Source organism: Coregonus clupeaformis, chromosome 31 (assembly GCF_020615455.1).
Source record: "Coregonus clupeaformis isolate EN_2021a chromosome 31, ASM2061545v1, whole genome shotgun sequence".
NCBI lineage: Eukaryota > Metazoa > Chordata > Actinopteri > Salmoniformes > Salmonidae > Coregonus > Coregonus clupeaformis.
The window spans coordinates 1,137,343-1,149,804 of NC_059222.1; the positions used below are offsets into that span (position 1 = coordinate 1,137,343).

The window sequence follows — 12,462 nt, forward strand, 5'->3', positions numbered from 1 at the left end:
TCATTGTCCATTTGGAAGACCCATTTGCGACCAAGCTTTAACTTCCTGACTGATGTCTTGAGATGTTGCTTAAATATATCCACATACTTTTCCTTCCTCATGATGCCATCTATTTTGTGAAGTGCACCAGTCTCTCCTGCAGCAAAGCACCCCCACAGTATGATACTGCCACCCCCGTGCTTCACGGATGGGATGGTGTTCTTCGACTTGCAATCCACCCCCTTTTTCCTCCAAACATAACGATGGTCATTATGGCCAAACAGTTCTATTTTTGTTTCATCACACCAGAGGACATTTCTCCAAAAAGTACGATCTTTGTCCCCATGTGCAGTTGCAAACCGTAGTCTGGCTTTTTTATGGCGGTTTTGGAGCAGTGGCTTCTTCCTTGCTGAGCGGCCTTTCAGGTTATGTCGATATAGGACTCGTTTTACTGTGGATATAGATACTTTTGTACCTGTTTCCTCCATCATCTTCACAAGGTCCTTTGCTGTTGTTCTGGGATTGATTTGCACTTTTCGCACCAAAGTACGTTCATCTCTAGGAGACAGAACGTGTCTCCTTCCTGAGCGGTATGACGGCTGCGTGGTCCCATGGTGTTTATACTTGCGTACTATTGTTTGTACAGATCAATGTGGTACATTCAGGCATTTTGAAATTGCTCCCAAGGATGAACCAGACTTGTGGAGGTCTACAAATCTTTTTCTGAGGTCTTGGCTGATTTCTTTTGATTTTCCCATGATGTCAAGCAAAGAGGCAGTGAGTTTGAAGGTAGGCCTCGAATTACATCCACAGGTACACCTCCAATTGACTCAAATGATGTCAATTAGTTTATCAGAAGCTTCTAAAACCATGACATAATTTTCTGGAATTTTCCAAGCTGTTTAAAGGCACAGTCAACTTAGTGTATGTAAACTTCTGACCCACTGGAATTGTGATACAGTGAATTATAAGTGAAATAATCTGTCTGTAAACAATTGTTGGAAAAATTAATTGTGTCATGCACAAAGTAGATGTCCTAACCGACTTGCCAAAACTATAGTTTGTTAACAAGACATTTGTGGAGTGGTTGAAAAACAAGTTTTAATGACTCCAACCTAAGTGTATGTAAACATCCGACTTCAACTGTATATAGAACCCTGTTTTGAATCCCTGCACCCAATACAGTCACATCTGATTACATTTAGTTGATATCACCTTCTATTTTTGGTTCCTGGAGAATTCTCCTCTACTATAACTGTGGCTGATACTTTTTTACGTCCAAGTTCTTTGTTGTTTGCTTCCGTGGATCACTTTGAACTGGCACCAAACTCTCTGGCAACGTTCTTTGAACCCTTGGCCAAGGAAACTGTGGTCTGGTTGGAATCTGATGTCTGATTCTTATCGAACCTGAGTGGAGTTAAGGATTGGGACCCCAGGGCCAGGTCTCTAACTCACACCTTACCTTGGCTGTGATCGAAATGACACCCTAAAAGTAGTGCACTATATAGGGAATAGGGTGTCTCTCAATGGCTCTCAATGTTTCTTCCTTATTGAGAGTTTTTCCTTGCCACTGTCACCTCTGCTTGCCCTTGGGATGTTTAGGCTTGTGTTGCTGCAAGCACTTTTTGACAAATGTATTTGTAAATTTGAATACATGTGAATAAATGTAAACATATACAGTGGGGATAACTAGTATTTTATACACTGCCGATTTTTGCAGGTTTTCCTACTTACAAAGCATGTAGAGGTCTGTAATTTTTATCATAGGTACACTTCAACTGTGAGAGACGGAATCTAAAACAGAAATCCAGAAAATCACATTGTATGATTTTTAAGTAATTAATTTGCATTTTATTGCATGACATAAGTATTTGATACATCAGAAAAGCAGAACTTAATATTTGGTACAGAAACCTTTGTTTGCAATTACAGAGATCATACGTTTCCTGTAGGTCTTGACCAGGTTTGCACACACTGCAGCAGGGATTTTGGCCCACTCCTCCATACAGACCTTCTCCAGATCCTTCAGGTTTCGGGGCTGTCGCTGGGCAATAAGGACTTTCAGCTCCCTCCAAAGATTTTCTATTGGGTTCAGGTCTGGAGACTGGCTAGGCCACTCCAGGACCTTGAGATGCTTCTTACGGAGCCACTCCTTAGTTGCCTTGGCTGTGTGTTTCGGGTCGTTGTCATGCTGGAAGACCCAGCCACGACCCATCTTCAATGCTCTTACTGAGGGAAGGAGGTTGTTGGCCAAGATCTAACAATACATGGCCCCATCCATCCTCCCCTCAATACGGTGCAGTCGTCCTGTCCCCTTTGCAGAAAAGCATCCCCAAAGAATGATGTTTTCACCTCCATGCTTCACGGTTGGGATGGTGTTCTTGGGGTTGTACTCATCCTTCTTCTTCCTTCAAACACGGCGAGTGGAGTTTAGACCAAAAAGCTCTATTTTTGCCTCATCAGACCACATGACCTTCTCCCATTCCTCCTCTTGATCATCCAGATGGTCATTGGCAAACTTCCGACGGGCCTGGACATGTGCTGGCTTGAGCAGGGGGACCTTGCATGCGCTGCAGGATTTTAATCCATGACAGCGTAGTGTGTTACTAATGGTTTTCTTTGAGACTGTGGTCCCAGCTCTCTTCAGGTCATTGACCAGGTCCTGCCATGTAGTTCTGGGCTGATCCCTCACCTTCTTCATGATCATTGATGCCCCACGAGGTGAGATCTTGCATGGAGCCCCAGACCGAGGGTGATTGACCGTCATCTTGAACTTCTTCCATTTTCTAATAATTGCACCAACAGTTGTTGCCTTCTCACCAAGCTGCTTGCCTATTGTCCTGTAGCCCATCCCAGCCTTGTGCAGGTCTACAATTTTATCCCTGATGTCCTTACACAGCTCTCTGGTCTTGGCCATTGTGGAGAGGTTGGAGTCTGTTTGATTGAGTGTGTGGACAGGTGTCTTTTATACAGGTAACGAGTTGAATGAATCATAACTGTATGACACTGAGCTACATTCTATGCTGTATACTGGTGAAGTAAATCGTAAAAAAATTAGTCCTACAGCAAATGCTTCATGTACGGATCAAGCTACAATCATATATGCCTGAGGTAGAGTATCTTATGATAAGCTGTAGACCACACTATATACCAAGAGAGTTTTCATCTATATTTTTACTGGCTGTCTATTTACCACCACAAACCAATGCTGGCATTAAGATTGCTCTGAATGAGTTGTACAAGGCCATTAATCAACAGGAAAACGCTCATCCAGATGCAGCGCTCCTAGTGGCCGGGGACTTTAATGCAGGGAAACTTAAATCCGTTCTACCTAATTTCTACCAGCATGTTAAATGTGCAACCAGAGGGAAAAAAACTCTAGACCACCTTTACTCCACACACAGAGACGCATACAAAGCTCTCCCTCGCCCACCATTTGGCAAATCTGACCATAACTCTATCCTCCTGATTCCTGCTTATAAGCAAAAACTGAAGCAGGAAGCACCAGTGATTCGGTTAATAAAAAGTGGTCAGATGACGCAGATGCTAAGCTACAGGACTGTTTTGCTAGCACAGACTGGAACATGTTCCGGGATTCTTCAGACAGCATTGAGGAGTACACCACATCAGTCACTGGCTTCATCAATAAGTGCATCGATGATGTCGTCCCCACAGTGACCGTACGTACATACCCCAACCAGAAGCCATGGATTACAGGAAACATCCGCACTGAGCTAAAGGGTAGAGCTGCCGCTTTCAAGGAACGGGACTCTAACCCGGACGCTTATAAGAAATCCTGCTATGACCTCCGACGAACCATCAAACAGGCAAAGAGTCAATACAGGTCTAAGATTGAATCATACTACACTGGCTCTGACGCTCGTCGGATGTGGCAGGGCTTGAAAACTATTACAGACTACAAAGGGAAGCACAGCCGCGAGCTGCCCAGTAACACAAGCCTACCAGACGAGCTAAACCACTTCTATGCTCGCTTCGAGGCAAGCAACACTGACGCATGCATGAGAGCACCAGCTGTTCCGGATGACTATGTGATCACGCTCTCCGTAGCCGATGTGAGTAAGACTTTTAAGCAGGTCAACATTCACAAGGCCGCAGGGCCAGACGGATTACCAGGACGTGTACTCCGAGCATGTGCTGACCAACTGGCAAGTGTCTTCACTGACATTTTCAACATGTCCCTGACTGAGTCTGTAATACCAACATGTTTCAAGCAGACCACCATAGTCCCCGTGCCCAAGAACTCTAAGATAACCTGCCTAAATGACTACCGACCCGTAGCACTGACGTCTGTAGCCATGAAGTGCTTTGAAAGACTGGTCATGGCTCACATCAACAGCATAATCCCAGAAACCCTAGACCCACTCCAATTTGCATACCGCCCCAACAGATCCACAGATGATGCAATCTCTATTTCACTCCACACTGCCCTTTCCCACCTGGACAAGAGGAACACCTACGTGAGAATGCTATTCATTGACTACAGCTCAGCATTCAACACCATAGTGCCCTCTAAGCTCATCACTAAGCTAAGGATCCTGGGACTAAACACCTCCCTCTGCAACTGGATCCTGGACTTCCTGACGGGCCGCCCCCAGGTGGTAAGGGTAGGTAACAACACATCTGCCACACTGATCCTCAACACGGGGGCCCCTCAGGGGTGCGTGCTCAGTCCCCTCCTGTACTCTCTGTTCACCCATGACTGCATGGCCAGGCACGACTCCAACACCATCATGAAGTTTGCCGACGACACAACAGTGGTAGGCCTGATCACCGACAACGATGAGACAGCCTATAGGGAGGAGGTCAGAGATCTGGCCGTGTGGTGCCAGGACAACAACCTCTCCCTCAACGTGACCAAGACAAAGGAGATGATTGTGGACTACAGGAAAAAAAAGAGGACTGAGCACGCCCCCATTCTCATCGACGGGGCTGTAGTGGAACAGGTTGAGAGCTTCAAGTTCCTTGGTGTCCACATCACCAACGAACTATCATGGTCCAAACACACCAAGACAGTCGTGAAGAGGGCACGACAAAGCCTATTCCCCCTCAGGAGACTAAAAAGATTTGGCATGGGTCCTCAGATCCTCAAAAATTCTACAGCTGCACCATCGAGAGCATCCTGACTGGTTGCATCACCGCCTGGTATGGCAACTGCTTGGCCTCTGACCGCAAGGCACTACAGAGGGTAGTGTGTACGGCCCAGTACATCACTGGGGCAAAGCTCCCTGCCATCCAGGACCTCTATACCAGGCGGTGTCAGAGGAAGGCCCTCAAAATTGTCAAAGACTCCAGCCACCCTAGTCATAGACTGTTCTCTCTGCTACCGCACGGCAAGCGGTACCGGAGTGCCAAGTCTAGGTCCAAAGACTTCTCAACAGCTTCTACCCCCAAGCCATAAGACTCCTGAACAGCTAATCATGGCTACCCGGACTATTTGCACTGCCCCCCCACCCCATCCTTTTTACGCTGCTGCTACTCTGTTAAGTATTTATGCATAGTCACTTTAACTCTACCCACATGTACATATTACCTCAACTACCTCAACTAGCCGGTGCCCCCGCACATTGACTCTGCAACGGTACCCCCCTGTATATATAGCCTCCCTACTGTCACTTTATTTTACTGTATATATAGCCTCCCTACTGTCACTTTATTTTACTTCTGCTCTTTTTTTCTCAACACTTTTTTTGTTGTTGTTTTATTCTTACTTTTTTTGTTTAAAATAAATGCACTGTTGGTTAAGGGCTGTAAGTAAGCATTTCACTGTAATGTCTGCACCTGTTGTATTCGGCGCATGTGACCAATAAAATTTGATTTGATTTGATATATCTGAATGAGTGTTTTGAAAAAAATATTGTGATGTATGGCATATACCCAGACTATAACCATAATGTTGAATGTTGTACTTTGATTTCAACCTGTGGCGATGCCAATTTACCAAATGCTTTTCAACTATTACTGGTTTTAAGTACCTTGGACATGTTTTGATACATGAAGAAGTATACCTATTCTCACTGAACATACAAGACATATAACCTTAATTTCTTTTTGCCTGTCTCATTTCCCCTCTTTCCTCCCTCTCGTAGCGTGTAACTGCAACCTGCACGCCCGCCGCTGCCGCTTCAACATGGAGCTGTACAAGCTGTCGGGGAGAAAGAGCGGAGGCGTGTGCATGAACTGTCGCCACAACACAGCTGGACGCCACTGCCACTACTGCAAGGAAGGCTTCTACCGGGATATGGCCAGGCCCATCATACACCGCCGCGCATGCAAAGGTATGGAGAATAGGTTTTATACTCTATCTCTCAGAACAGTGTTTATAGTGTAAATGGTCCTTTTCAATTCAGTCGATTCAGGAGATTAATTCAAATGTTTTATTCAAAATGGCTATTTATTTACATCATCTGATGTAACAGTGTTATAACTGGAATAGTACAACTATTCTAAAAAGTAGGCTTCCAACTCGTTGGCTCTTTCCACCCTCCTAGGGTAAAAACAAACTAATACCAAGCCTCCTTACGTAAATAATTTGAATCTGTCACAGAAGCTGTTCTCCTGAAAACCCACATTAAATTAGCAGCAAATAGAGTTATTTCTCGTGGACAAAGTGGTGTTTGAATTTTGGAATGTTTAGAATTTGCAGTGAATATTCTTCTGGCTAATTTGTACGCCGAGAGCTTTTTATTATTTCAAGAACAACACCAGTTTCCTGCCCTTGTTGCTTGGGGAAATATGCAAATCAATAGCAGAGGGAGACAGCATTTTTTCTTGATTCTGTAGATTAGAGTGAGAAGTTAAAGGATCACTTACAGAGAACTCAAAACAACGTGGATGGTGAGATCTACTAACAATCCTAGCCGTGAAGTGCTTTTGTTGGAGATTTCATGGTGAGAATCTCCCCTCCTTGACTCCTGGTCAGTTTTCCACTCCGTGGCCGACCCAAGCCTGAGGGGCCGACCCAAGCAACTGTAAATGAAAAGGAGTTGCCAATGGTGTGACGGCACGTTACTATTGTCCATATTATATCAATATTAAATCAATTTTCATTATACTGTACAGTACAACAGTGCCACAACAGTGATTACTGGGGGGGGGGGGGTTTACCCATGCCATTCGTCCACTCACAGAGCGATTGACCACAGCACAACCTGCATTGTGACACAGTAATTGACTTTAGCAATTGTTTTTTGCCCTTTACAAATGACAAGTAACATACAGTATAATTATAGATAGCTATGACTCATCTGTAATGAAATGTATGTCCATGTTGCCAATGCAAGACACATCACACACACACAACCCATGCCTGGGAGTGCTGCAGTGCTCGGGCCCTGGAGGCTGTGCGATCGGTTTTTATCAAAGCGGAGCAGTGCGCGGCGGGTCAGACCCGCTCAACGGTAAAAACTTTATTGCCCTCCCCTCGGAGGGCCAGATGTGACGGAAATGAAAGTTCCCGTGGAAACGGCCCTCAACCTGGGCGGCTGGTACCATGATTGATCAGAGCAATCCCAGCCCCTTTTAGGACCTGTCTCTTTCCCTTTCTCCCCTCCTCTCTCACTCTCTCTCCCTCTCGCAATCCGAGGAGCAAGCTCTCTTCTCATCTATTCTCTACTTCTCTCTGATCCTCTGATTCGTTCCACCTTTTTTTCTGCCGCAGTGTTTTATATCTTTGTCCACTTGTGACACGGCAAGGATAATGGTCAGGGGTTCAAATATGGTCGGTGTCATGTCTGAAGTCGAGTAACGGCAATAAAATACAGGTGTTTTTTTAAAAGGAAGTGAAGAATGGGCGGGTGGGTCTGGAGGGTTGGGGAGCGGAATTTCTGCCTGCTTCCAATCAGACCTCCTTTGTGGACGAGTGTCCATGTCGGACCTGCAGTGTGTGTGTGCTAATGTGTGCGCGTGAGTCCGCGTGAGTGCGTGTCCAACGCACACTCTTTAAGGATTGCCAGTTTAATGGACAGGCCAGACTCTGATGGAGGGTCAAGTGGCAGCGTCTCTCCCATCTGCTCCCAGTTACACCCTGGTGCTTAGGTAACACACACACACAGGTCCCAACCCCCCTCCACCCCCCATCCCCAGTGCCTCTCCGTGGGGTTCCCAAGCTCCCACACGCCGGGACAGCGGACGCTGCCACTCTCAATCCACGGCTTTACGCTGCTACGTGCATAAAAACAGCCAGCTAATTAAAGAAACATGCAGGCCATCACCAGTGCGGCTGTAACCAGTCTTAACTATGAGGTCTTCAATGTCAGCGCTTTTTGTGCCTCCTAATATGTTGTAGTTTTGGCATCTATGTTGACTAGAATGAATGTCAAAGAAAGGAATTCAAATTCAGACCGTTGACTACGTCAGCAACCCTTTCCAACAAAATGCCACAAATATACTTTATACTGAATGTATTAAGACTTGTCCTCCAAGTAGCTTCTGAAGTGGAGCATATGTAAATCATTTTTTATAGAATCAAATGCCAGTATCGAGCAGATGTCTACAGAGCAATTAGAAAAAGTGAAATACTTGGACCCCTTTAAAAGGACGGTCTACTTACTTACCCACACACACTCGCACTGTTTTCTCAAACACACACGCACACACTCACACACACACTGAACGCTATTGATCCATTAAGAGTGAGCAAACGTCCCAAGGCGGTGCCTGTGTGTCACACCTTCAGTCACACAGACTTGAAAAGTCATCAACATCTAAGGACATTTTTACGGCTTTCTAACTGGCCCAAGACAGTTGGGGACGGAGGAGAGTGGCTGGGGGAGGCGAGGGGGTGCCCCTCCCAAAACACCATCCTGGCACTCGTCTGTTGTTTTTTGAGCAAAGACTGTGTACCCACAATACGTAACAGTAAACTTACAGAGTACTCTAATCCTGTTTTAAAGAGGTTACATGGATAGAACACAAATAAATGTGCATTATAACAACCTATTTGACTTTAAATTAGGTGTTACGTATAACTCATAAACATGTAGCTAAATGTGTTTTGGTTGTACCCATATAAGACCATCATATTCTGACATCTCCTTCATTTGGTTCTGATTTAGTAACACTACGTTTGGTACCAGTTGCCTTTGTTATTAAACAATCAGTGAGACAATGGATTGGTTCAGAAATGACTGACTGTTGCCGTTCCACAAGTCTATGCATGCAGGTATCATCCAGACTGGAACAGACTTTACCAGACAGATCAAATGATGAGAAGTTTACACTTTTGTCCCCCCATTTAGTACAGCAAAACAGTTTATACATGATTTGCTCTATTACTATATAATTATAGTCCCTCCATTTGGATTGTAGAGCTTTGCTATTGTGCGTAGAGAAGCGTTGTGATATGAAATCGGAGGCCTTTATGTTGTTCTACTATCTATGGCTCCGGGCTCCAAAACAGTGAGTTTTTAGTGGACTCATCAGCTGTGTTTCATTAACACGTCTAAAGGGGTGCCAATCCCAGGAATGCCAGAAATTCCCAAATGGAGATGGAGGCCCCGTCCGTGCTGCACCTGGGCACAGGAACAAGTTCGGAGTGTTTGGCAGTAGAGAAGTCACATGGTAGACATGGAGCGAAAAACAGGAACTAAGTCGTACCAGAAGTACCTTGTGTCTGGACCCACATTTGACTTTCAACCTCCCCCTGCGTCGCCCCACTCAATACAGACGAACACTGTACTACGAACCCTGCCAACCCACGACCAATCAAAGCCTTCCGTGAGTTTGGAGCCAGGTCAGGTGGTGGGGATTTTGCACGGAACGCGAGCTGTCAGATTTACGGAGCGAGCGCAAGCTTCAAACGAGCACACCATCCCTCATTCCCAGCTCTCATGATCCTGACTCCCTCCACCTCCCCACTCCCCTCCCAAATCAACAGGTTGTAGAGTCCTTACTCCTCAGTGACGGCACAAATAAACCGATTCACACTAAGGGGAACAACACAGCAAGGCCCTGAAGAAAACTCCTCCTGTTACCAGCTACCATTCCTTGGCAGGCCATATCAGAGAATATTGGGTTACTGGGTTTTCCCCAAATGCTAGTTTCGCCCTTTGTTGTTGTTTTTATAAAAGCAAGAGGACAATTACCAGCTATCACATTATACTTAAAGGGATACTTCGGGATTTATGCAATGATGCTACTTCCCTAGAGTGTGATGAACTTGTGGATAACATTTTTATGTCTCTGTGTCCACTATGAAAGAAGTTAGTTAGTTTCACAAGCCAATGCTAACTAGCGTTAGCGCAATGACTGGAAGTCTATGGGTATCTACTAGCATGCTAGCTAACGCTAGTTAGCAACTTCCTTCAAACTGCATGCTGAGACATAAAAATAGTATCCACTAGTTCATCTGATTCTGGGGAAGTAGATAAAGGACCTCATTGCCAAAATCCTAAAGTATCCCTTTAAATAAGGCAGTTTGCTTTTGCAATTTTGCAACTCTGCAAGCTTGTTTTCTACCTAATTAATTAGGGGAAAGAGCCGTCCTCCCCTATCCTTTCAAAGTCTTTGGGCCAAAAGCTATTCTCGATGCCAGAACTGATCGACAAGATAAAATGCACAATTTCATTATTAAATGAGTTTTTTGAAAGTCTTTCAGTTTTTGAAAGCATTGTTTTTTTATTGACTCTGGACAGAGGAACTGCAGTTTCAAGCCATGTCAATTCATTCAATTGCACCCTTTAAAGCAGAATGTTATGGGGATATTCAAGTTTGTGTTTTTATGTGTCAAGCTGGGTCACGTCTGTCAAATTGGATCAGTGTAAAGTGTAATAGTGATACTTGATAGTGTGTGGATGGAGAGGTTTATCTTCCAATAGTATGTGTGCGTGCGTGTGTGGTTTCTTAAAGAACACATTCACATGTCTGTTTTCCCTGTTGACCTGGGTTGAGCCAAGGTGAGGTGAGGGAGATTTAGTATCGTTGATGATGATGAGCACACCAGAGGCAACGTTTGGACCATGTTAGCTCTCACCCTCTCCCTTTCACCATTCTTCCCCTCTGTGTGTCTCTCTCTTTCTCTCTTCTCTCTCTATCAATTTTAACACACAATTGTTCTCTTTCTCTCTCTCTCTCTCACACTTTCCCCTTTCTCTGTATATGTCCCTCTCCCCTGTTCTGCTTCTCTCTCTCTCTCTCTCTCTCTCTCTCTCTCTCTCTCTCTCTCTCTCTCTCTCTCTCTCTCTCTCTCTCTCTCTCTCTCTCTCTCTCTCTCTCTCTCTCTCTCTCTCTCTCTCTCTCTCTCTTGCTCTCCTCTCTGTCACCTTGTAAAGAGCTCTTGGAAGAGAAGAGTTGACCGACAGGCCGGGTCTTGTATTCTGCAGCTTTTTAGACATAAAAAGCCCTCTATTGCTCAATGTGCGTTCGGACTGCCAGAGCATACCATAAAGGACCGGGGGACTGGGACTCTTTCTGGCTGGCATATTGCTGTTGGCACGCAAAGGGAGGCGGGCGGATTTTCAGGAAACGATGAAACGGCAGAGTGGGTGTGTGTGTCAGAGTGTGTCACACACACAGGCACCAGCGTAGCACTTGAGAGACCAATGGAGGCTTTTCTTCCCTGTCCACACAAACACACACAGACATATGCAAAAACAGACAAACACATACAGTGGGGAGAACAAGTATTTGATACACTGCCGATTTTGCAGGTTTTCCTACTTACAAAGCATGTAGAGGTCTGTAATTTTTATCATAGGTACACTTCAACTGTGAGAGACGGAATCTAAAACAAAAATCCAGAAAATCACATTGTATGATTTTTAAGTAATTAATTTGCATTTTATTGCATGACATAAGTATTTGATCACCTACCAACCAGTAAGAATTCCGGCTCTCACAGACCTGTTAGTTTTTCTTTAAGAAGCCCTCCTGTTCTCCACTCATTACCTGTATTAACTGCACCTGTTTTGAACTCGTTACCTGTATAAAAGACACCTGTCCACACACTCACTCAAACAGACTCCAACCTCTCCACAATGGCCAAGACCAGAGAGCTGTGTAAGGACATCAGGGATAAAATTGTAGACCTGCACAAGGCTGGGATGGGCTACAGGACAATAGGCAAGCAGCTTGGTGAGAAGGCAACAACTGTTGGCGCAATTATTAGAAAATGGAAGAAGTTCAAGATGACGGTCAATCACCCTCGGTCTGGGGCTCCATGCAAGATCTCACCTCGTGGGGCATCAATGATCATGAGGAAGGTGAGGGATCAGCCCAGAACTACACGGTAGGACCTGGTCAATGACCTGAAGAGAGCTGGGACCACAGTCTCAAAGAAAACCATTAGTAACACACTACGCCGTCATGGATTAAAATCCTGCAGCGCACGCAAGGTCCCCCTGCACCGTATTGAGGGGAGGATGGATGGGGCCATGTATCATGAGATCTTGGCCAACAACCTCCTTCCCTCAGTAAGAGTATTGAAGATGGGTCGTGGCTGGGTCTTCCAGCATGACAACGACCCCA

General features: G+C 45.2%; 1 protein-coding gene across 2 annotated transcripts in view; it reads left to right on the forward strand.

Annotated features, from left to right (window-relative positions):
• Positions 1 to 12,462, forward strand: part of LOC121547197 (netrin-3-like) — a 98,287-nt gene that overhangs the window by 64,319 nt on the left and 21,506 nt on the right. For both annotated transcript variants that reach the window (XM_041858340.2, XM_041858341.2), the window contains exon 3: positions 6,087 to 6,275. In XM_041858340.2, the coding sequence (XP_041714274.1) occupies positions 6,087 to 6,275 (189 nt within the window). The remainder of the gene's footprint in view (positions 1 to 6,086; positions 6,276 to 12,462) is intronic.